The sequence below is a fragment of the Protopterus annectens genome, chromosome 2.part1 (assembly GCF_019279795.1).
Source record: "Protopterus annectens isolate FY-2018-M chromosome 2.part1, PAN1.0, whole genome shotgun sequence".
Classification (NCBI taxonomy): Eukaryota; Metazoa; Chordata; order Ceratodontiformes; family Protopteridae; genus Protopterus; species Protopterus annectens.
In genome coordinates this window covers 1242386090-1242413188 of record NC_056729.1, presented here as the reverse complement: position 1 = coordinate 1242413188, position 27099 = coordinate 1242386090, and the positions used below count along the sequence as shown (strand labels likewise).

The 27099-nt window shown below is 39.5% G+C and overlaps 1 protein-coding gene across 1 annotated transcript in view; it reads left to right on the top strand.

Annotated features, from left to right (window-relative positions):
• MTMR9 (myotubularin related protein 9) overlaps window positions 1-25874 on the top strand; it is a 721174-nt gene extending 695300 nt beyond the window's left edge. Inside the window, exon 8 of the mRNA XM_044062773.1 lies at window positions 25635-25874. Coding sequence (XP_043918708.1) covers window positions 25635-25859 — 225 coding nt within the window. The 3' untranslated portion in view covers window positions 25860-25874. The remainder of the gene's footprint in view (window positions 1-25634) is intronic.
• The last annotated feature ends 1225 nt before the right edge of the window (window positions 25875-27099 follow it).

The following is a 27099-nucleotide window of genomic DNA, read 5'->3' as shown; positions in this document are numbered from 1 at the left end:
TTCAAGAGGGTGGTTACTCCTTCCAGCCACTCTGCTGGGTTAGTTTTAAAGATATTTTTCTGTTTAAAAATAAAATAGTGTTTAGATACACTTTTAGTTTTAGGGGTTTATCACCTTGTCATTTTAAAGATATGTTCTCCGATCAAGTTAAAAATATCTAGGAGATGTGTATTGATGCCTAGAATGAAGCGTGGCGGCCTTTGGTTATACTGAACCCCTTGTAAGCAAAGACAATAACCCTGACAGATAATGAGGCTGTGGCAGTGAGAGATGAATGGGACTATGAAAGCAGTGATGCAGCAGTTAAGTGGTGCTTTTGCTCCTAAATCATTACATTAAGCATCTTGGAATGGTTCCAATAAATTTTAGAAGAATCAGTGTGATGCCATGTTGCTGCATGAACAGCATGTAGCTGAAGTATGGAATAAGTCTGTTTGAGTAAGCATCCATATTGTTTATATTGAACAGAAGTTAATTACCTGGAAGGATTAGGCAATGAGGTACTATTTGGAATTAATTGCCAATTTGGGAGAAGAGGAATGGTTTGAGTTCTTGAATTTAAAAAAATGGTTCAATAGATAGGCTTTTCTAAGAGATAATTGGAAATAGAAAAAGACAGCAGATGGCAGTCTTCTGCATCTGACTGTGATCATTGTCAACAGTGAGTGACTTTCGTGCAGTTTGAGACTTTGGTATGAAATTTTTCAGTAGTAATAGATCATGGTTAGTAGGGTCACAGTTCAGAGAAGGCTGATTATGTTGGATCATGATTTTGTAGAGACAACTCCTCAGCAAGCTGCACAGTTAGTTTATGGAGGCTATAAAGAATATCAGTGGTGTATACGCCAGTATGAATTATTCCTAGCAATTTTAAAGATGTTTTTTTTCCATATGGGGCTGCAGATGTTTACCTTTTCTCAGTCAGTGATGGATGTTCTTCATGGATTGCCTCAGTAGCAGGATTACATGAGTGAAGAATCAGTGGTGAAACCAGAAAATGAAGATAACTTTGTTGCACAATGTTGATTGGTCAGTTTGTGATATGGAGAGAAGCTCTAGTTTAGAGACATGGTCAAGTCATTTAGCGAAACTCCTCATTTGCAGCTCATTACAATGTCACTGAGTGAAACACTTCACTGTCACACCTGACCGAGCTATTGTTCACCCTAGCATGCCATGGCTTTAGCACTTCCATACATGCAAACATTTACACTGTGCGTGCTCACACACAGTCACACTTACTAACACTGACATAATCACTCGCCACACACACACACACTCTCTCTCAGTAACCCATCCCCATAGATCTGCCATACTTTCTCTCATAAGAGAAAATGAATGAACACCGTCAAAAAACATAATTCTCTTCTCCTCCTAGAGTAAATCTGAAGCAATGAACATTTCCAGGGAGAGCACATGGCGAATTAATATTAGCCACACCCCCAAACTGACACATACGCTTGCAGATTTGCCCTCAAGATAGCTGTCTGTGGTATAGCCCCCACAAGGGGAAACTCCATAGCAGTAGGGCGTCTCTGAATCAGAAAAGCTTAGCAAATGCAGGAACCTTCCATAATAACTTTGTAAGCTCTTCTGAATATCGGGGTGGGAGTAACAGGGAAGAACAAGAGGAGGATATAACGTGCATGTTACATACAGTGAATATAGAAAGTGTACACACCCCTGTTAAAATGCCAAAACTTTTCCCACCTTTAATGTGACCTATAACCTGTAAAATTCAATTGAAAATCAAACAAATCTGTTAGGGGAAAAATGTAAAAAGTAAAAAACATACAATACGCTAGTTGCATAAGTGTGCACACCCTTAAACTGATAATTTATGTGTGCACACCCTTAAACTAATACTTTATTGAAGCACCTTTTAATTTAATTACAGCATTCAGTCTTCTTGGGTACACCCCTGCCATCAAGTAAAGAGCCCCTGATTAACCCCAAATAAAGTTCAGCTGTCCTAGTAGAATTTTCCTGACATTTACTCAGTTGCCTGCTACAGCAAAAGCCATGGTTCGCAGAGCACTTACAAAGCATCAAAGGGATATCATTGTTGAAAGGTATCAGTCAGGAGAAGGGTACAAAAACATTTTCACAGCATTGGATATACCATGGAACACAGTGAAGACACTCATCAAAAAGTGGAGAAAATATGGGGCAACAATGACATTGCAAAGAACTGGACGTCCCTCCAAAGTTGATGAAAAGACAAGACGAAAACTGGTCTGGGAAGCTGCCAAGAGACCTATAGCAACACTGAAGGAGCTGCAGGAATTTCTGGCAAGTACTGGTTGTGTACTGCATGTAGCAATCTCCCTATTATTTACATGTCTGGACTATGGGGTAGGGTTGCAAGACAGAAACCTTTTCTTAAACAGAAAAACATCCAGGCCCGATTTAAAATTTGCAAAACAATACATCAAGTCTCCCAAAATCATGTGGGAAAATGTGTTATGGTCTGATGAGACCAAGGTTGAACTTTTTGGCCACAATTCCAAAAGGTACATTTGGTGCAAAAACAACACTTCGCATCACCAAAAGCATGGTGGTGGCAGTATTATGCTTTGGGGTTGCTTTTCTTCATCTGGAACTGGGACTTATCAAGGTGGAGGGCATTATGAACAGTTCCAAATACCTCACTTTTGGCCCAATACCTTCAGGCGTCTGCTAGAAAGCTGAAGATGAAGAGGAATTTCACCTTTCAATATGACAATGACCCCAAACATACATCTAAATCAACAAAAGAATGGTTTCACCAGAAGGAAATTATTTTTGGAATGTCCCAGCTAGAGCCCAGACCTAAATCCTATAGAAAATCTGTGGGGTGACCTGAAGAGGGCTGTGCACAAGAGATGCCCTTGAAATGTGACCGTAAGTCAAAATGTGCCATGTTGATAGACTTCTGCCCAAGAAGTCAGAATGCTGTAATTAAATCAAAAGGGGCTTCAACAAAGTATTAGTGTAAGGGTGTGCACACACAACAAAGTATTAGTTTAAGGGTGTGCACACTTATGCAACCAGCTGTTGTACTTTTTATTTTTTATATTTTTCCCCTAACAGATTTGTTTGTTTTTCAATTGAATTGTACAGGTTATAAGTCACATTAAAGTGGGAAAAGTTTTGAAATGATTTATTGTGGTCTCATTTTTTTATATCACAAAATCTGGCATTTTGACAGGGGTGTGTAAACTTTTTATGTCCACTGAAGGGTTTAGCACATTTGGTAGGGAAGGATGAATGAGCTACTTGAAGTAACTTGGAGAATTTTCAAAGCTTTACCAAAAGAAAAAATTGGGTAGCTGGTTGGAGAATGACAGAAGTAAATGTGTTATACACTCTGCTGTTCTGGTTCTGATAAAATAAGGCAGTATTTCAGATTTATTTGGTTGCATTGGCAGCAATATTGTGCAGCTTTGGTGGTGGTATTACAATTTCTCAAAATGCTCAGTCTGCATTGTCCATTTGTTTTTGACATTGACAGTTTTATTGAGTAATCACACAATTTCATATTTAATTGATTGCAATGTAATGTATTTCAGAAATTGCTCTATACAGAGAAACATACTCTTATTTGAACAACAGATACAGGTGGCCAGTCAATATAAAGATTTTGGAGTTAAGATACTCTGTACCACCTTCTTTGCTATATATGCTAAAATAGTGAAAGCAAAAGCAATACAACAAGTTGGGTTCATGTTGAGAAACTTATCTACTAGGGATGAGGCTTGCTTAATTAACATCTTTATGTATATCAGACTTGTATAACATAACAGTGTTCATTTTTATGTGTATTTTAGGACAATTAAAAAGCTTAACAGGTTCAAGGGAATTTTAAAAAAGAATAACATAAATAAAGAACTTCTGTCATATGGATAGGTGCAGATATTTAAAAATTATATTCACTTCATTGTAGATGTAACGGGCGAAAACTAATATTAGCCTATAAAGTATTTGACAACCCACTTTGGCAGATTCTTTTTTAATATGAATATTTATAATAATTTTATAGTGATTGTAATATGAATTTTATTGTAATATGAATTTTGACGTAGGAGAAATTAAATCTAATTTGCGTAGTAATTGAGTAAAGCAAAAAATGGCATCCTTGTGGAACAAAGTACATTTAACCAATTGACGATCTTCAAATCTAGACTCTTAAAAAGAATTTTGATAGTTGGGTGGGAGATAAGTTTTTGCCCCTGAATCTGGCGAATCAGTTCTCCTTGATGGCCCATGTGGTCTGAGCATTGCAGCCTATTTATGATTGTATTCATTGTGTACAAAGCAACTGTTTTCTGTTTTCGTTTTGGTAGCTGTTCAGTGTTGTTGGGATGACATCTGCTGAAATGTGTTTTGATAAATATGAGTAATTTAAAATGTGCATTTTCCAGTATATTTGACCATTTGTTGCTTGAAGTTAAAACTTGCATCTCTTAGAGCATGCTGCCATTAAATATATGGTTCACTGTCACTGTAGTCTTCACATTTGGGGTCTGTCACAGAAGACCCAGTGTCTGACCTTGCTTCCAGAGCTTAGTAGTATTCTCCCTGTAGGTTGGGTGGGTACACCCATTTGAACACCAGCACATCTGTAGTATAAGAGAGATGTCCACCTGTGCTGTCTTTGGTTCTTTCTGATTGCAGTTCTTGAGCACATCATTTGCACCATTTTCAGTACATTGTCACTCCATTGGCAAGGACTAAATTCATGAGTAGGCAGATAAGTACTCATTTTGGGGAAATTGTTTTGTTTTTTTTTTTGTTTTTTTGTTTTTTTGTACATTTTTCTGCATTCTTACAATTGTAGAAGCTTAGTGGGCTCAGATACACTAAATGTTAGGGGTTACTAAGAAAAATAATTGTATTAATCCATACAAGGATTTTTATTTTCAGCCCGTATTTTATTTGAGGATGCACCACAGTCAGCTGTTGTCCCCACCGCACCTTGTTCAGTAAGAAGAACTTAAAGTAGAAAGATTTTTTTCCATGGCAACTTAAAAAAAAAAAGTGGATACCTTGTCCAGAGCCATGTTGTCAGGTGTTCTGCAGATGCCCCACTGAAAGCATAAGACAACTGAGGAATACTCTCAAGAGAAGAAAGACCAAGAGGCCAATAACCTTAATTCTTAATGTGAAAGCCCCTCAAGGCTCAATGGCATCTGATACAGTGAGGTATTTCTCAGTCCCTGACTGCAACATCTAGTTTCAAATAGGTCAACAGCTTTAGCCAACACTCACTTGAGTACCAGCACGCCCTCCCAATCTGAGACTACTTCATCATCAGTTGCTTTGGATGTCTTCCCGTGGGCCTCTGATTCTGACTCCTGATTTGTAATTATCAAGGGTGAGGGCAGTATTGAATTGATCTTTGTTCATGAGGACATCTGTGAGGCCAAGGTAGAGCACACCTGTGCTTTGAGTCCTCTAAGGGTAGTCATCTTTTTGAAAAGCAGGACAAGGTTACCCAAATCTTGATTGCCCACTGTCTTACCGTAGCTTTAACGGATGAGCCTCACCCAACGTCCATCACAGGCCCTGTCTCAGGATCTAATGAAGCTAAACCAGGACCTGCAGCCTTACTCAGATCAGTCTTCAGTGTCAGGGGCACCTGTTCAGAAAAGAGAACTCTGATGTGGATGAGCTGGCTTATGTCTCTCAAATGTCTCCCTCCCCCTTCTGTTACCCAGATTCTAATGGTTTCCTAACCTTTTTCTCCAGTTGTGGATGTCTTATTTACCCCAGTAGAACAAAGGTTCAGTTTAGATGGGAGTCTAGGGAGGTATCTGATGCCCGGAAGAGAATGCAGAGAACTTAACTAACTTAGTAGATGGAAATCCAGTAGCCATGCCTTCAGTCCGTGAAGTCTTAGGGGGATGCCGTTGCCAGTGCATATGTGAAACATGACTCCCAACCCCCAGCTTAGAGGAAGTCTGACTGCTTCTATTGGAATGTGGATTTCTACAAGTACTTTTTTAAACTCCTTTATTAATTTTCACATTTTAAGGAATGGCATGCGTATGTATACATTAATAGAAAAGAAAACAAGCCATAGTAATGTTTTCCATTGTTATTTTCATGGATTGGCTCACAAACTGGACACACACCATAAAAGTGGGTGACTCCACATCAAACAGACCTGTTAACACTGGGGTGCCACAGGGGTAAGTGCTGGGTTCCCTACTGTTTAGTATTTACTTCTCAGACGTTCAGGTCAAAACTAAAGGGTTGTGGCTGACCAAGTCTGCAGATGAATGCAAACTAGGTGCAATCATTGAATCCCCCAGATGATGTCACTATACTTCAGAATGATCTCACACAGACCAACGACTGGTGTATTAGTCATGGTCTCAAACTGAATGCATAGAAATGCATCATCATTCCCTTCGGCACAAACAATGTCCCTTTACACTATCAAAAATACCCTAAGTACCCATGAAGTGGTAAGGGACCTGAGATCACAGGTTGACCGCAACCTTAACTTCAACCACCACGTGTCTACCATTGTAAGGAAAGCTGTCCATGTAGCTCACTTAATTAGTAAAGGCATTGCCTTGAGAGCATAAGAAGTTATAACCCCCCCTATACTAGGCACTTATCCGGCCCATAATTGAGTATAATGCACCATTTGGTATGTATTGTACCAAACATCTACAGCAGTTAGAGAGACCTTAGAGGTTTCTAACAAAAAAGATCAAGGGCCTTCAGCATTTGCCTTATATGTACTGACTAAAATCCCTGTCACTGTACTCTGTATTGTATAGACTTCTTAGGGAAGACTTGTGCCTGGCCTACAGAGCAACCCAAGACCCAAACTTAATGAATTTACTGTATATCCTTAAATCAAATGAGTCTACGGCTATCTGTTCCAGGGACTTAAATATGGCCTGGAACTTAAATAGGATTTGCTGGAGGGACAGATTTATCTCCCAGCGACTGCCATGTCTTTAGAACAGGCTGCCAGTTCATGTGAACCAGAGCAGCTGTATGGCACTGTTCAAGAGGAACCTGGATGAGTGGATGAGGCACCATAAATTCTTATCGGGGATAGTGCCCACAACTCTCCTGGACATGGGTAGTCATCACTAAAAGCAGTCTTGAGTATTGACCAGTACCTCTATGGTATTACATTGGGTTGAAACATCATCACCCCCCTTTCCCATTTTTCTACATGAGGTTGGAGTATCATGTTAACATTCGCCAACTCTCTCGATTCAGTGCCACACTCCTACCTTCAACACTCATGCCTGACTGTCGCAGATCTTCTTTCACACAATCCATCCACCTCTTTGCTGGATGCCCTCGCTTCCTCTTACTTTCTTCCTGTCTGTCCCAAATCTTCCTCACCAGATTGTCTTCTGCTTTTCTACACATGTACCCAAACCACCGTAATCTGTTCTCTTTGATCTTTTTTGCAATTGGAGCTACTTTGGCTTCTGCTTTTATGTCCTCATTTCTTCGTCTGTCCCACAGTGTGCATCCTATCACCTTTCCCAGGGACTTCATTTCCATCACCTCGAGCTTCTTCGGCTGTTCTGCTTTTACTGCCCAGGTTTCTGTACCATACAGCAGTACTGATCACACCACTGTCTTGTACACCTTACTTTTCAGCTTCTTTGGCATTCTTCTGTCATAGACTACACCTAATACTCTATGCCAGTTGCCTGCAGAGACCCTCTGATTCTAGCTTTGATCTCATCATTCAGACTACCCTTCTCCTCAACTTCTCCTCCCAGATACTTGAAGCTGTTTACTGTTCCACTATCTTCCCTTCTATCTCTATTCTCAGCTTCTTCTGCTTTCCCCAGTTTGCTGCCATTGCCACCGTTTTATCTGTGCTTAGTTTCACCCCATGTGCCTTCAGATTTGCATTCCATTCTCCTATCTTTTGCTGAAGTTCCAGCTCAGTCTGCCTGTACTGCTACATTGTCTGCATACAGCAGCTTTGTTGATCTGTCCCCTCCAACCTGTTTGCTAATGTAGTCCATCACCAGTATGAACAGCAGTGGGCTCGGAGCTGAACCCTGATGTACACCCACACCCACTGGGGAACCCTTCTGTGAGGCCGAACACTGTCCATACTTGAGTCATTGGGTCCTTGTACATAGCCTGCACAAATTCTACCAGTGTTTCTAGGACTTCAGACCACTGCAGTACTGCCTAGATCAGCTTTCTTGGGACCTTGGGTTAAAACAGCTAGCCTTAAAATGACTTGCGGGTCGATAGCCTAGTAATCTCCTATGATCCTGTACATTTTTATCAATTTTCTTTCCCCCCATAATTACATAAATTGCTCAGTTTCTGCTTGCCTTAAACCTCACTCCTCCTACTTCTGCTGAACATTATTCTGTTTGCCCAGTACCCACTTCCAACATTAAACAACTGCTACATAAGCTACAACCAACCACCCTAGCTGCTGACCAACTCACCTCAGACTACATAAAACTGGCTGCAGATACAATCGCTTTTCTAGTCTCTCTATTGATAAATAAATCTATATCTGAAAAATACATTCCTTCCATCTGGAATAAATCCATTGCTATACCTTTACAAAAAGGTAACACATCTTCAGAGTTTAATAACTGCAGGCCCATTGCAATCCTCTCCCCCCAGTCAAAACTACTTGAATAATGTCCAAAAATAGACCAGACCAAGCTTGGCAGGAAAATAAAAACAAGCTTTAATTAGGTTAGTGCTTTCATGCTTCTTACAGCAGTTCTTTCAGGCCAATTATAACAGTGACCAAAAACAAGTGTGTCTGTCTGTGTGTGTGTCTGTCTGTGTGTGTGTCTGTCTGTGTGTGTGTCTGTCTGTGTGTGTGTCTGTCTGTGTGTGTGTCTGTCTGTGTGTGTGTGTCTGTCTGTGTGTGTGTGTCTGTCTGTGTGTGTGTGTGTGTCTGTCTGTGTGTGTGTGTCTGTCTGTGTGTGTGTGTCTGTCTGTCTGTGTGTGTCTGTCTGTGTGTATGTCTGTGTGTCTGTCTGTGTCTGCAACCATTTGGTGCCCGATGAAATGTGCTCAGAGAATAAACATCCAAGCAACAAAAACTCCAGCACATAAAAGAAAATTAAAAATAAAAAGGCAGTACAGCAAACTAAGTTTATTCAACAGTCTGCCACCCAGACCGGTTTTGCCGCATGATGTCATCAGTGTGTGTCTCAATGCAATGGAAATCGTACATTAAATATACATACACCTTTAAAGTGACCCAAACCCATAAATGTGATCAAACTGATTACAATCCTGTAGCACCAAAATATTCCATGTTACTCAACAAAGTTATGCAAAAACCTAACCTTAAATAACTATACAGCAAAAAATAAAAATTATACCCTGAAGGCTTACTATATTACCAATGGTCATTAAGACCTGGTTTAAATAGGGCTCCCAAATTTGTAATCCACATGTTCCTTCTTAGTCAATAATTGGTGTTTCTTGGACAGTCAGATTATCTCCTACAATCTTATCAATCCCCAGGAAAGCAAAATGGCCTGTGCTATGTTGTATAATGTGTTTGTACAATACACTATGAGAGCGTTTACATTTTATATTGCTCACATGTAGTGCTATACATTGTTTAAATGCACATGTCTGCCCTATATAAAATGATCTACATTGACATACCGCCATGTACACAACCCATTCACTAGTGCAAGTAATCAAATGTCTGATATCGTATACCTTCGTGGAACAGCAAAAATGCATAACATTGAAACCTTTATTGTGGTGGCTGCGCCTCCCACACCTCCCGCTAAATATATGTACCATCTCCGAGATCGCACTACAGTGAGGAAAGGGTAAATTTCCCGATCTTCACTGTTTTGCAATCCCACAAAACACACATCAATGTCAGTCATTTTCGCTGTTTACAGCGCTCGACATTTTAATCTTTCATTCTTTTAATAAGGACCCTAGATATATATATATATATATATGTATTATATATATTATATATATATATCTATATATAAAAATTCGTAATAAAACGTAATTGAAACCACAGTTGAACTAAACCAATAAGAAAACTGACATCATGAATACATTAAAACAAGGATAGAACTTGTTTAATTAAATTGAGGTCTTTAAGAAAAGGGACCTTCCCATTGAGACTGGGATATTTATCAGCTTGGAACCTAATGATCTGCCGAATCTCATGCCGTTCTGCTAAGTTTCTGAAATCCTCCAGACGTTTCCCTTCATGTAGACATGCCAAAACCATGAACTTAAAAGAATGTGACAGTCCAGTTTCTTATGTGTGTTTGGCTAGTGCATTCCTAACATCAAACTTCCTGATGGCTATAACATGTTCCCTGATCTGTTCCCTAAACGTCTTGTTCGTCTTTCCAACATAGAAAGATAAGCATGAAACACAGCAAGCTAAATACACACCATTCTGTGTAGAACAGTCTGCATTCACTCTGGTGTAAAACTCATGGCCTCTGACTGGGTGTCTAAAATAATCAGTACTACCCAAAAATTGCAATGCTTGCAGGGTTGCATACCTGCTCTTCCATTTCCCCCAACTTCTCTGCTGTTCCCATAACATAACAGCCTCTTTAAGAACTTCTTATTTTTAAAAGAAAAACATGGGCGTTCAACAACAGTTTGTCTGATTTTGTTGTCAGAGATGGACCAATTTCTCTTAATAATGTTACAAATCATACCCACATCACTGGTATAATGTAATACAAAGCTAACATTCCATTGACGACTCCCAGATGTACTCCTGTCTATCACACATCTGTTATCTGAAAAATATGGCCGGGTACAGTCATGCCAAAGCCATCTAATATCGGCACCCATAGCACCTAGAGCTCTCTCTTTATATCCTCTTTCAGTAAATTCCCCTTGAACCATTTCAAGGTTGGACTCAAAGACAATGATAAAATGTAACCTAGAGACGCTCATCCCTTGTCCTCTCATGACTTTCTTGAATACCTGTGTTGGATGCATGCTATCCCTCCTAAGGGTGGTATTCGTATGGTAAGATTTCACATATAGCCTGGTGTTTAAAACACTGTCATGGGTCCTATAAACCTCTACATTTATAAAGTCCATAATGTTCGGAGAGAATTTATATGTGAATGTAAGGAAGGTAGTCATACTATGTAAGTAATCTACAGACTCTTGAATATATTCTATTGGTCCTGCTCATAGCACAAAGATGTCATCCACAAATCTCTTAAAAATGTTTTTGTATTGTAGAAACCTATTATTAATGAAAAAGAAAGTGTCCTTCCACTGGGCCATGACTAAGTTTGCGTAACTATTGGCACAGAGTATGCCCATGGCTACATCCTGCTTCCGCCAATAATATAGTCCTTCAAACAAAAACACATTCTTCTCTAAAATCAACTCTGTTAAAAGACAAATCAAATCTACCTTGCTGGAACTGAAAGAACTGTGTTGTACTAAAAAAACCTCTAATAAAATCAAGCCCTACATCATTGAGGATCATGGTAAAAAGTGATGTCACTTCTAAAGTGACCATCAGACATTGCCCTGAAACACCAGCTCCAGTAATATAAACCTGAAATCTTCAAAGAATGTTTTAGCATCCTTCAAAATGGTAGAAAATAAGTCAACCAATGGCTTCAGTTTTTGTTCAGCATAAATTGAATGGGGTTCAGTTAACCAACCCATCCCGATACAGTGGGCCTCATTGGTGGTGTATAAATTTTCTTATGTATTTTTGGTAGACCGTGTAATATAGGTATAGTGGGTGACTCAACTTTAAAATAATTAAACAAATCCACATTGATCACTTTAGATAACAAGCAATCATTCAAAGTCAGATACACAGAATTAACTAAAGTATCCAAATCCTGTTGGTTAAAAACAGCATAAATGGCATCATCAGCAAGCATTTCTAACATTGCTCCCACATAAAAATCTTTGTCCATAATAACCATTGCCCCACCTTTATTAGCAGGGCAAATAGATTATACTATCATCAGCTTGCAGTTCTAATAAAGCTCTTCGATCAACAGTACTTAAGTTATAAAACGTTTTCTGATACCAACCTCTGTTAAATGCAGCACGTATATCATTCTCACAAATCTGACAAGACACTTCTAAAGCTGGGTCCAAAACTGGAACAAAAGTACTTGGATTTTATATAGCTGCGGTCTAGTGTCAAGTGGAAACAAACTCTTTAGCATGACATTACGTGCAAAAAATAGAAAGAAAGTTAGGCAGGACACTGCTATGAAACGTAGTTCTTTTATTAAAACACAAATATCCAAGGTTAGCGCTTTCGGGATAAAAACCCTTCATCAGACACAGTAAAAACTCTACAAACATTATTTAAAATATCCACCAGCCAATGAGCTACTAGTAAACTACCCGCCTTTTTTGTAGTGCGGGTTTTAAAGGGACAATGTCATTAAGACCAGGGCTCCTATGAGCCATCAATTGTAAAATCCAGCGTGATTCCAGAGATTCTGTAATTAATTTTACATCGCCACCTCTGTTATTCATTGTCACATTGGTTATGGCCTTAAAAAGAAAAGTATGAGTGGGATTTAACTCAATGTGCCTATATAGTGCATTATGCCTGTCCTTGTTCCTAATATTGGACAGGTGCTGTAAGACCCTTACCTTGAGCATATTATTCGTCTTTCCTACATAAAATCCCATACATTGTGTACACTCAGCTAAATACACCAAGTTTGCTGTCCTACACGTAGCTCTAGCTTTAAAACTGAAAATTTGCCCACTATTGGGATGAGTAAAAGTTGTAACTTTATTGATATGTGGACAAGCTTTGCAAATCCCACAGGGTATGGTACCTATATTTGTTTTAAATGGTCTTTCTATAGTTAATTCTCTTTCCTTACATAAAATATCCTTAAGGTTCCTATTATGCCTATAATATATATAGTAATATATATATATATATATATATATATATATATATATATATATATATATAGGCGTAATAGGAACCTTAAGGTTTTAAAGCTAGAGCTACGTGTAGGACAGCAAACTTGGTGTATTTAGCTGAGTGTACACAATGTATGGGATTTTATGTAGGAAAGACGAATAATATGCTCAAGGTAAGGGTCTTACAGCACCTGTCCAATATTAGGAACAAGGACAGGCATAATGCACTATATAGGCACATTGAGTTAAATCCCACTCATACTTTTCTTTTTAAGGCCATAACCAATGTGACAATGAATAACAGAGGTGGCGATGTAAAATTAATTACAGAATCTCTGGAATCACGCTGGATTTTACAATTGATGGCTCATAGGAGCCCTGGTCTTAATGACATTGTCCCTTTAAAACCCGCACTACAAAAAAGGCGGGTAGTTTACTAGTAGCTCATTGGCTGGTGGATATTTTAAATAATGTTTGTAGAGTTTTTACTGTGTCTGATGAAGGGTTTTTATCCCGAAAGCGCTAACCTTGGATATTTGTGTTTTAATAAAAGAACTACGTTTCATAGCAGTGTCCTGCCTAACTTTCTTTCTATTTTTTTGGACTAAGCTGTTGGTGTTTGGCAGGACTTTGGCATTGGCACAGGACTCTTGGTTTGCTCATGACATTACGTGCAAATAACTTTAAATCTAAAATAATGTCTGTTGCCTCCATTCTTGCTGCTGGTGTATAGGACAAGTCCTTCTCCAATAAGGAGAGTTGTGCCGCCATTAAAACCTTAGTAGAAAGATTAAAAACTAATGGCCTGTTTGTGGTTCCCATATCTTCTTGATAGTTTTGTTTGATTTTGGTTCTGGTCCTGAGTGATGTAGTCTGTGAGGCGATGGTTATTAAGGACAAAGATTTTTATGTGGGAGCATATGTATGTCTGTCTTAAGACCCAGCCCCCCCCCCAGATCATGTTAAAGCACAGCTCTGTATTATACCTTTGGAGAAGCAGATGCTCTTTGAATTTTCTCCAGAACAAGTATTTAAGAGAATGTTGGAAAAGAAGATGTGAAACATTGTTTCACTCCCCTGCACTTAGGTATAAGTACAAATACCCCATCCAGAGTTGAACTTTCTACTGGAGGCAGGAAAAGAGTAAACAGCCAAATGGTAAGAAAGGACAGGAAAAGGGTAAAAAAAATCAAGCTGATCAAAAGTAGAAGACTGTGACTTCACAGGCAGAGACCCTGATGGTGAGCAGCTGTGACTCACTATTGCTTCTTCCTACCCCTGACTACCATATACATTCACATCTCATTTTTCTACTGAACCCATCTTTCTTCATCAGCAGCCAAAGAGTAGGGGGCCACCTACCTTCATTTTTAGGAGAGTGGAAAAAACATCACACAAACAAGTGCATCTTTAAAATCTTGACTCTGGAAAACAGGCTTTAGTTCTTCGAAAATTCACATGCCTTAGGTATGCTGCTAGTTCCCAAGGAGTAAAGGCACTTTGTTCAACTCCTGTTACAAGATCTTTATTGTAGGGTGCAGTAGAGAGAGTGCCAAGAAAAAACACAGTAAGTCATAGATTTCTTAAGACTGCTTTTAGCCCCTTCCCCCCCAAAAACAATGTCATGGTAGCATCTTAGGCCTTTCAAGGTTAAAGAAGTTTCTAGAAGTACCAACGTTCAGGATACTAGCCTCGCAAGCCTTTCTGACTCTCCTTTTTCCTCAAGCATTCATGGTCACCCTGGACCTCAAAAATGCTTACCTTCACTTATCCATGACCAGGAAGACTAGGATTACTCAAGATTCCACACGGGGGGGGGGGGGGGTTCCACTTCCATTTTTCTTCCTTGCCCTTTGATTTACCTACTGCACCCAAGTTACTTGCAAAGTCCCTGGTTTCGTGGGTGTCTATCTTTATCCATGTCTGTTCAGCAGTTTGATACAGTCACCAGCCCTAGAAGACCCCGATAGCAACGCAGTTCATCCAGCCTGTCAAAACCTAGGAGTCTGTCTGCACTTGTCAAAGGTTAGACCTACTAATCGCTTGACTAGTGTTGTTCCTGGGACTTCACCTGGGCACAGTTTACTTGGAAGGCCATCCTCCTTTGAGATTAAGTTCTGTTCCACACCAGTTGCTTTGTTTCTGTATTTCTGCAAAACCACATCACTGCAGGGGAGTTTCTCAGGATGCTGGGTTAATTGGCCTCATTAATTGTGTTAGAGCTTCTAGTAAGACTATATACATAAGTAGACTTCAGTGGTACCTTAAAAAGAGATGATACCAGCATGTCCAATCCTTGCAGCATCCCATCCTTTTCCTGCCAAATTTCAAGAAAGACTCATCATGGGAAATACAACCGGTGAACCTCAGCTGGCATCCCATTCAAGCTAGACCCATACACCCTCATGCTTACAACACATTCTTCACATGGGGAGCCCACTTAGGGGATCTAAGAATCTAGTGAGTCTATTCACAAAGGGCAGAGAATTAGCTAAATTAACATAAAGGAAATTATGGTAGTAAGCTGGTCTGTAGGTTCTTGAAACTCATTTCGAAAAAGGAATTCTCCATGTACTTATGTCACAGTGATGACCACAAAAATGGGGGTTCTTAATTGTACCTTTTGTTCAGGTTGACTGCAGAGGAGATCAGTCTGGCCCAGGAGTCAGGGATGATCTTTAGGGCATCCCAGTACCTTCTCAGGAGAACTCCATTGCAGACCTGCTGAGCAGAACAGAGATAGACCCTCACAAGTGGATACTGGGCAGTGATAACCTTATTGGATCTGATAAACAGATGGAGTAGATCAAAACATTTTGCTTCTCAAGCAAAGAGACAACTCAGAAAATTTTGCCGAACACCACCTTAAGAATCCTGGTTAACAGAATCATTCTGTATCAGCTGTTTCTGTATACTTTTCTTCCAGTCTCTTTTCTCCCCAGGGTAATTCAGAAGATGGAGAAGGACAGGCCAGAAGTGCTACTCAAAGCTGCCTTTTGGCTGGGGCAGCATTATGTTTTCCACTATAGATTCATAGGTAAGTACTAGGCTAGCTGTCCCTGTGAACCACTTTAAGCCTAGATAATTTCTCTTTTGGTGCTCAAATTAACTTATCCTGTTTAGTTAGAGATTGGCATTACCTATACCATGGTCAATAATTATATATTACCCCTAATGAGAATAAGGTGGATCATACCATAGATAATTTGAAGGGAACTATGCATGGGGTAAAGCATTTAGGAGCTGCTTCTCTCCATTAGTATTACAGAGGGCAGTCTTGGAGTAAATTGTCTGTTTCCCATCCATAAATCCAAGTTGCGCTTGAATGTGGGCAGGAATGAACTTTGTTTTATGTGGCTAGTGATGTCTCCTACTCGGTATGGTAGGGACAGAACCTCTGCTACATCAATGAGTGAACATTTTTTTTGTCACTCCTATATGCCAACCTAAGGATGCTAAAGTTGTCACTTTGGATCTTGAGAGAAACTAGAAAATTAAGTAAAAGATCTTGTACTTCGCTAAAGTGAAGATATTCACCCTCTGCTGACAGAGGATGTCAGGACCTAACACAGACATCAGTATCCACAATCGTAAGATGTGTGTCAGACCATTACAGATCAGGCTGTCTTATGGTGCTGTGAGGGTACATGTCTAAGCTGTTTAAGCAGTCCTGACTTAGGTTTCCGTCTCTATTCCTTGTTGAAAGTAAATAATTTCCTAAAAGAGATCCTACAGTTGAGCCTCATAAATAAGGAACTTACTCCATCATGGGACCTCAACTTAGTCCTTGAGAAGTTAACACCCCCTGCTTCCCTTTTGAACCCGCTTTCTGCAGCCTTGAAGTTTTGACCTGAAAAAACTATTTTCTTAGTAGTTGCTAATTAGGCAGAAGAGTTTCATAATTCTGGCCTTCATGTGAAAAGAATCTTTTGTAATCATCCACAGGGACAGAGTCAGTCTACAAAACAAATCTTTTGTCATGTTTAAAGTGAGGTGAGCATACTTGAGTAACATTCCAAGCTTATGGTAGCCTGTGATTTTTATTTTTAATATTTGGAGAGGTCATAAACTCGCATGTTTTGTTTGACATTTTGATTTTGCCTTTAATTAATTGTGCAACTTTGGTTGTTGGAGCACTACTTGAAGTGTATTATGGTTGTGATTTCTTGGGTTAATCTGAAAACTAGTTTTGTATTGGTTGAGAGTATTAGAGTGTTGTTTATGGCTGTGGAATTTGGTACATTCTGTTAAAGTGAGTGTTGGGATGTGTTTAATTTTTGATAGAATAATATGGTGACATTTCTCAGTTAGACAGAGGTCATGTCTTGTATGAAGGGTTTATAAGCATAACATATGAGATGTAGATTGTATGTGGTTGTATGAAGACAATGTCCTTGCAAGTAATGTATTTGAGGATTTATAATGAATATGTTTTGTAAAAACGAAGTCTATTTTAATAGGATAAATGACAGTGAGGGTAAAAAAAATGGAATAATGTAACAGTGTTCTTACCTGTAGGATGGGAACCATAATGTTTTGGTAAAATGTTTAGAATACAAAATCAGTGCTGATGGGAAAGTCATGATTTTGTGTAGAATGAAAACTATCACATCACTGGTTATTAACTGTGGTTATGCTGTCATTTTGTAAATAGAGTAGAATTTTATTTTGGTGCCTTTATTTGTTGTGATCAATAATTTTTCTCAAAATAAATTTATAAAACTGCATAAAAAGATATTTGGAACTCTTATTTCTGATGTTGTGGTTAAGTAGGATGTCATGTTTATCCATTAAGGAAAATGAACAACCAAGGTGGACCATTTGTTCTTATCTGTCATCAGATTCTTTATTTCTACGACTGCAGGGACATTGCCAACTGCCTTAATTTTACCTTCCTGCATTATTTTCCCAAAGGTTGTCTTCCAGACTACTGAAAAAGGCAGGCCTTATTTTGAAAAGTGTTAACTGGCTACTGTGTTTCTCTGGACCACAGGAGCTTCTGGTTCATACTTTGATATCTCATTTATTTGATTGCTGCTCAGCTGAAACATTATGTATGCTTTGTTGAATATGTGAAGTGCACTGGTGTGGATCTACAGACTTTACTCCCTCAGACTTTGCCAACTATAGTAACTTGAGCAGATTGCACTCCATTTTCTCACCTTTTTTTTCCTCCATTTATTTCCATCACCTTTAAACTCCTCTGTAGATCTGCACACAGCTGATCTGTAGTGTCCCGGAGGGCACTCTTATTTCTTCCTATTACTCTTAACTGTCAGCCTTTTAGTTTTAATCTAAGTCAGTGCCCTGTCTTTCCTCTTCTCTTCCATTGTATCTGTAACTTGACTGCCATGAAGAGGTATGTTCTCATGAATTAAGACAGAAGGTCAGTGCACAAATATTCAACACTCAAAGTGCAAACATTAGCATGCCATTCAGTTGGATTATATAATAATTTTAAGACAGCAGTATCTCTGGGAATTTTCCTTATTCCATGGTGCAGTGATCTGAGTTAAGTATGTGTATGTATGTATTTGTGTGTACGTGCCTGCATGTGTGTGTGTATATATATATATATATATATAAGTAGTACAGGTATGGGGACGTCAGAGGGTGTAAAGTCTTTGCAAAAAACTAATTTAACACTGCAACACTAAGTTTCAGTTTCTGGCATTATTCCGTTAATGTGTACATTAATGTTAGAGCATTTGAGTGCCAAACAATTATATGCCATTGTTTTGTCATGTAACCTTGTCCTCATCATCATAGCCACTTTCTTTTCTCCTTCCAGTTGTGCATTCTCCAAGTGTTCCTGTATTCATACTGTATGGCCTCTTAATAGTCATTGTATAGCAGTCGTTAGTAGCACTTAGATCTCCATAAGCAATGAAGTAGCCTTTCTGTGGAACTGTAACTTTGTTTTCATTCTTTCTTAATTTCCAAAGCAATAGAGTATATATTTGGAAGTCGTCTCACTCCATACAACAGTTTGTGCCATAGACAATATGGTTTCAAAGAGAAGTACAGTGCCACCACTGTCCTTTTTTTTCTTTCACCACTGATTGGCATCAGACCATTGCCTCTGTGGGCCCCTGCTTGCTTTATCCTTGGCAGCCTAGGTTTCTGTTTTGAAACTGCTGGTCTGCTTTACAGCTGCCTTTTCAGGAAATTCTAACAAATCACACCTCGACAAACAACATCCATTCCTTTATTTCAGAAAATTTTATTTGCTAGTAGTCTGTTCTTAAACCTTTCACCCTTTAGTCTTTTCCTCAAAATATTATTGTGTTCCTTTATAATTTATTTCCTGTTATGTGCATTTGACATGGATAACTAGTCATCTAACAGATCTATTGCATCTTTGCTGGACCAGAGAACCAGCTCTGCGTATCCTTCTTAGTGGCCATGACATACTTCTCCAGGGATAAGCTGGTATTTAATTACTAACAAAAACTGGCTGAAATTACTTCATATAATAAAAGCTGGTTCTTCGTAAAAAGTTTATTTTGAGTCTGCTATGAAAGTACACAAAATTATCTCAATGCAAATCCCAAACACAGTTTATAAGATAATATCTCTGCAGATCCCGAATTCCTACATATTAACAAACATTCACATCTGACCTTTATTAGCTTCAGAAAATAACATCAGCTTTGTTTCTTCTTAGTTTTGCCCAGAGCTGGACACCTAGGTATGCTAGAACACTATTTCACCAGGAATAATTCTTAGCCAATACAAGAAATGGCCACCTCTACATTGTAAAGGGCATTGAGAGGATGTTTCAGTAAATATCCCTGTTCCTGAGAAGATTCCCGAAACTCCTGAAGCAAGGTGTTCACCTATGACTGTCCCTGTTGCTAAACCCAGTTCTGATTGCTATATCACTAGATCAGGTCACATTTCCAGACCATGTTCCAGATACATGGCAATTTGGACATGAATTTTGTGTCTACTTCTTATTGTCTGTACAATTGCATGTTGTCCTTCAGCTAAAAAGGAGTCCTGCAAGCCAACACCATCCACTTCTGTGCAATCCTTGGCATCCACCAGTTCCTTGCCAAAGAAATGGAAAGACAAGAAAATGAAGCAGTACATTTCCATTGTATGATAATCTTCTGCAAACAGGTCTTGTGGAGATGAGTCAGATGAGACACCTTTGTAGCCCCATAGTCCGATGACCACAAGACCCAAGCACTCTGGCATGACCCCTTGGAAAGCCACCATGGTGGGAGGCCACAGAATTATACCCAATTCCAAACCGATGTTGGTTGGGTCCAAAGCCGTTTCAAGTACTTTGGCTCTAGCTTCTGATGCTCGAGTGTTGGTAACAGAGGGAGAGGGCAGGACTTCCTTGGTAGTCGTGTGACAAAATTTGAGGGAACTGGATGGAGGTCATGGCAGTCCACCTGTATGCTGAATATTTAGTTTCAAAACCTCAAACACCCAAGCCAAGAGAGTCCAGTTAGCTTGCCCCAGCATATGCTGTCCCCATCTTCAACATCAGCCCACGTGGATGCACAGGAGCTGCTTAAGTTGGCTCAGGAGTTTGTGGTTTTCATGAAGTCCAGATAGTACAGCCAGAAACCGGTGTCTTATTCAGGAGCTTCCACTGGTAAAAAAATAGATGGGATGCTTCTTCTCAGAAGGACTCAAATTCCTCTGAGTCTGAAGATGAGGAAGAGCTGTGCTATGCTGAACACCTCCCTCTTCAATCTTTCCCTGACTTAGATTCAGATGGTACCCTTTCTTCTTCCCCCATAAAGTCTTATCTTTTGAGAGTACCGTGCACAAGATGAAGAATGCATTTAATTAGGAGCGCACCCTGAGCCCCTTTGTCTTATCCTTAGAAGCCAGAACATTTTTATAAAGTGGTTGACATCTACAAAACCCACAGGCAGTTCCCTCAGTAATGTCTAATGAATCTGTGAATGGTTCTCCAAAGGGTGCAACCAGACACCCTTAACCTAATGACAGAGAGAACAGGATGTTAGACAGATTTGGTAAAAAGAGTTACACATCTGTTACCCTGGCTGTGAGGGCTCTTAACTGCAAATTTCACATGTTAAAGTAGTTGGGAGTCCTTACAAGAGCAAATCATTGGTCAGGCAGAGGGCATTTCTGACAAGATCTTTCAGAGGAACATACTGGAGACAGTGTGATTCAGCATTCCAGGTGTCCAGACATTCTCTAAAATGTGGCTATGATGCATTGGATGCATTATGTTTGGCAACTCCTACGTGCTCTGTCACTCATAGATGCGTCTGGCTGAGGACACGGCCTCTGTTAAACTAAGTGAAGGCAGACTTCCTCGATGCCCTACTGGATAAGGAGTTCTCTTTGTTCCTACTGTGGAGAAAGTTTTTGAGAAATTGGACAAGAAAGGGAAACAAATCAAAACTGTAGAAGAGTTTTATTTGTCTCCCACACCTAGATATCACATGAATAACCCCTCTAAATCTTGGCCACTGCCTCCAAGGCAAGAAAAAGTGAGGTCATCCCCAGGTAAGTGACCAGTACAGTGTAGAAGGTGGAAATCTGAACAGCATTCTAGACCTTTGGGCATTAGAAGTCCTTTCCTCCCAGAGTGCTGCTGTGACTAAGCAAGACACACCCAGCCCCAAACCCACCCCATCCCTCTAGCTGGGAGATTTTCATCCTTCCTGTTGCAGTGGAAACTTTTCACCAGGGATCAGTGGGTCTGAAATATCATAGAAAAGGCCTATTTCTTTCATTACAGAGACTCCTCCTTTCCTAGGGATTCCAAAGTCATCAGAGGACCAATAGGGATTTCTTCCCCCATCCTACTAGAATTTCTGCAACAATTGTCCATTTAGTCAGTTCCTGCAGGAGAAAATGTTATAGGGTTTTACTCGAGAATTTTTCTGGTCTGAAGAAAGGAAGGTACCTGTAGACCAGTCTTAAACTTGTCAAAGTTAAACAAGTTTCTGCACATTCCAGAATTCAAGATGTTAACCGTAAACACTTTTACCAGTAATTTTTCAGGGAACCTGTATGGTGACCCTAGACCTGTAGGGTGCCTACTTTCATGTTTCTATAGCCAAAGAGCACAGGAAATATCACTGGTTTATGGCAGCAGAATTGCACTCCCAATTCTTACTTTACCATTTGGATTATCCACTGCTCCCAGAGTTTTCACAAAATGCCTAGCCCTGGCTACAGCCCAATGCAGAATTTTAGGAGTTCACATTTATCCTTACTTGGATAACTGTCTTATTCAGTGGGAAAAAGTTTATAAGAGTAAATAAGTTGAACACTCTTGATGTAAAGAATAAAGAACAAATGGAAGAAACAGCAGTGGAATTTATTGAGACAGGTAATGGTTGACAAAATTATGAATGAAGTTTTAGATAATAGGCAAGCCAATATGGCCCCATTTTTTTAGTTCTAAGGGAGGGAATGCACTAGTTTCGAATATAACAGGAAGAGAAGAAAATAAGTCAAGATGCATTGACTTTTAATAATAGAACTAGAGATGTAGAAAGAAGAATAAAGAAAAACTGGAATAGTCTGCTAACTATGCCAGAGATAACACATATTTAATGAACGACCTATGTTTGCATATAGGAATGAAAAGAATTTCAAGAGAAGATTGTTACAAAGATTTATATGAGGGTAAAAATGAAGCTAATTTGAGGAAGGGGTACATACCCTTGTTTAAATTGTAGCTGTTGTAGGGATATCCTAAGTGATATAAATTTGGTTCATCCTGTAACTAAAATAAAATATATATTTGATTGTTATGCTTGCTGCAACACCACTCAAATAATATATTTAGCCACCTGCACTCAATGTTTATGTTTCTATACAGGAAAAAGTAATAGAAGGTTGAAAGACCGTATTATAGAACATAAATCAGAGATAAAGAGAAGTGTAGAAAATAATGCTGTGGCTAAACATGTATTAGAAAAAGGCATAAATCATTATTTTAAGTTTAGGATCATTAAAATATTACAAAAAATAGAAGAGGTGGTGATGCAAATAATAAGCTAGAAAATATGGAACTAGCATGGATTTTAAGATTAAATGCAGATGTATTTCCTGGTTTGAACAATGTTGTAATTTTGAAACCTGTGTTGCACAAGAAGCAAATGATGTTACATTTATTAGATGCATTAATTAATTTTAAATGTTTGGTCATACTGTTTGAAATTGATTGGTTGGCTGCATCACATGTTTCTTAGTTTTAACTATTTAAGTATGTTAATTGAAAATGGTTTTATATGCACTGAAGAAGGGGAAATCCGAAAGCTTTGCCTTGTTTTATTAAAATTTTGAGTGTTCCTACTGTTCATCTTATTCCTTTGTTTGTACCTGAACTCAAATGTGGTTTGTTGCAGTTTCTTCTTTTTGCCTAGGCTTGTAAGGGCCCCAGGGTCATTAGCCTAGTAACCTCCTATGATCCTATGAGCCCTCCACTCTGTGGATGTACAATGACAGATCAAGTATCACCTTAACAGAGCAAAGTTTTCAAGCAGCACAGAACAAATTTTAGTGGCCTTTGCAGAAGGAAAATAAGGTAGACCTGTCTCCTAACAGACTATTTCAAAATGAATAGTCTACTGTATTACCTTCTGCTATGCTCATTATGGAAAAGTATTACCAGCTTCTGTCAGGGCACACTCCACAAAACAGAGTGGCCACCACTACCTTCCTAAAAGGTGTTCCTACTCAGGCCATCTTGGAGGCTGCTACCTGGTCCTCCAGGGTTCATAGGTTGGTACTAGTCCTTCGGCCCTAGGGCCTGTACAAGCCTAGCCATAACAATTCCCTGGATATTTCTTCCCACAATGTTTACTTCCCTGAACCCCTGTCTAGCAGGGCGACTGACGTGGTCCCCGGGGTGAATTTCCTATCTGCCATCCAATCGTCAAGGTTCGTTTTGAAGAGAGCAAAGGAGGTGCTCTGCTTGACAAGTATGGGCAGTCTATTCCAGAGTATGGGAAGTCTGTGGGTCAGAATCCTATCCCTCAAGCAAGTTTTGTTCATTGTGATGACATGGTTTAGATCCCTGGAGCATGTGGTTCTGATTGGGATTTCTTTAGGTGGAGCATTTCCAGCAGCTCAGGGTTTGACATGGCCTTGTATGTAAGCAGAGATTGCCTCTGAGTAGACTATATGCCACAAAGTATAGATGGAGTTTTTTTAGACGGTCAGCATAGGGCATCTGCTTTAGGCTTGTGATTCTTTTAGTGAGGTATTTCTGTGGCCTTTCCAGCTGTTGCAGATGTCTTGTGAGGTACATACCAAATGGGGCATTGTACTCTATAGTGGGTCTAATGAGGGATGAGTACAGTGGGACGATGACCTCCTTTTTTCTGTATGAAAAAGCCCTTAGTGATGAGGTGTGCCACATAGAAAGATTTCCTGACTGTTTTGGCGATCTGGTTATCGAAGGTGAGACCACTGTCCACCTGTGTCCCCAAGTCTCTCATCACACTTTTGGTTAGTGTACTGTCACCTATGTGGTAATTCATGGGTACATGTTTTTTTTCCAAAGGGGATAACTATACATTTCTTGGCATTAAGTTTGAGCCCATGGCTCTGGCACCAAGCATCTGTTTCTGTAAGGCCTTTTTGTAGAATATCCACATAATTTGGGGATTCAATAATGGCTCTCAGTTTGCAGTCATCTGCGAACTTTGTTAGCCAGAGTCCCTTGGTGTTGGCTTGTACTTCAGAGAAGTAGATGCCAAACAAGAGCAGCCCCAGGATTAAACCCTGAAGTACTCCACTTGTCACTTGTCTGGAGCTGAATTTGGAGTTGTCTACTTTTACAGTGTGGGTTCTGTCTGTAAGCCATTTGGCAACCCATCGAGTGACGTAGGGATTTATGCCCAGCCTACTAAGTTTATCTGTGGTTAAGGCAGGTTTTGCCATTGTTATCCTACAGAACCTACTTTCCCAGGGGCCACCAGACAGCCAGTGTCCCGACTTGTAGCTTTGGAAGACCTTCCAAGAATCAGCACTGCTGCACTTGACTATGAAGAGCATAGTACATTTGTGTTACACTTACGATAATTGTAGATCTTCAAGTAGGTCAGTGTTGCAGTATGGCTGGGGGTTTGGGTGGGTAACTTTAATCTGTCATCATTCCCTTCCTTTACTTCTAGTCAATTGCTAGTCCATTCTCTTATATCTCTCAAAACTTTCGACAACTGGAAGGATCATGTCATCCTCAGGCATCAGACTATCGCGGCCTAGAAAGACCTGAAGATGGCACCAGTGGAAGCCCTTTTTTACTTTGACGTCTGGACATTGGATGATGAAAGGACTCTGAGAATCAGGTCAGTTGCAGGCTTCTGCATGGCAGGAAGACCCAAGAATCGGTGCAGCAACATTGATCTACTGAAACATTTACAATTTTGGTAAGTGTAACACAGTTGTATTTTGATTCTATAGCTGTTGTTACCACTTTTAGTCCAGAGGTAAAGCAGAAGCCACTGTAGTGAAAAATACAACAGATAAAATATCCTTAAAAAAAATATATATATATATATATATATATATATATATATATATATATATGTACACACACACACACACACACACATCATATACCCATAGACTACTTTTTTTTTCCTTCTGCAGTGTTTCATTAAACATATGCAAGCAGCAAATTTTAACCTCTTTTATAACGAATATATTGCCAACTGATTTTTTTTTTCATAAATATGATGGTAGTCTCTAAGCATGTATTCTGTTTGTTTTTCTGTTACTGGCAGGCAGGCCATCCTTTCCAGTTGCGTTGTGCCCAGTCTGCTTATTCAAGTAGCAAGCAGAAAGCTGAGGCTCCAACCTTCATGCTGTTCCTTGACTGTGTGTGGCAGATCCAGCGTCAGTTCCCATGCTCCTTTGAGTTTAATGAGCTGTTCCTCATCATGCTGTTTGAACACAGTTATGCTTCCCAGTTTGGAACCTACCTTGGCAACAATGAGGCTGAAAGGTAAGAGAGTAAAACTACAGTTTGAAAACAGATACAAGTTTTTTATGTGTGTGCATTGAACTAAAGTCTACTCTGCACTGTAGATGTTTTTTCCCCTAGTTAGAGAGAAGATTCTCTTTACGTTTGGGAAGCAGAGTGCTGTAAAAGATGTGTGTGTATGTGTGTGAGAAAGAGAAACATTAGTGAAAATAATTCAGCTTTCTCATCTGCAAACTGCTCGGTTCTGTTTATTCCCCCTCCACCAGCAGATTGACCAACATACTTTTGACTATATCCTGATATTTTTATCGCCAGAACTCCCTGTTTGCAAATACCCAGAACAAAGCTGCACAATACAAATAGCTTTTCTATACTTGCCCACATGTATTAGAATCTGTGGCAGTACATGTAACAGATGTTGAACCATTTACAGGGTTCAGATTTCAGCTAAAGAGATTCCTATTTAATGAGATCTGCTGCATATGTTTTGAATAAAACAGAATAACATAACTCAGTTTAAACCTTTTACTTAGTCCACCCTCGTATTTCACCACCTACAAAGCTGTCCAAATATATAGTAACCTCTCAGTTCACATCCATCTCATGCTCTTTCTCTTTCCCCATTTCCTTCTTGCACTTACACCCCCTTTCTTTGCTCCTTCCTTTTTGCCTCCGTTTTCTCTTGCAGTCTTCCTTGTCACATCCTCTCCACTCATCCTCCTCTTTCTCCTTCCCCTTCAGATCTTCTTGTCGCCTGTCCTCATCTGTGCAGTAATCTTTCTTTCTTCAATTCAGTATTTTTCGGTTGTCTCCTCAAGATAATGATATCCCGTCCTGCTTTTTAATATGTATCAAAACCAGTTATTTTTTTGCGGCTTTCGGCTTTTACCAGTTAGGGGTCGCCACAGCGGAACTCCGGTCCGCTAATGATTGGTAGTTGGTTTTTACGTGCCGAGTTACCAGCCCTGCCGCACAACCTTCAACGAAGGTACGCCCATTCACGCATGTCTCCATGCAGAAGACTCTCTAACTGAGAATCGAACCGGACAGCGTCTTACTGTGAGGCGACAACACTACCGCAGCACCGCCACCGCAGGTACCATCAAAACCAGTTACATATATTGTAAATATTACAACATAATGAACTTTAATGTGACTGTCTTACAGAGTTTGCCATAAATCTGCATAGTGATATTGTGCTTCAATAAGTAGCAGTATTTAACTACTTGATGAATCTTCATTGTTGTTTATGGAATTGCTTGTTT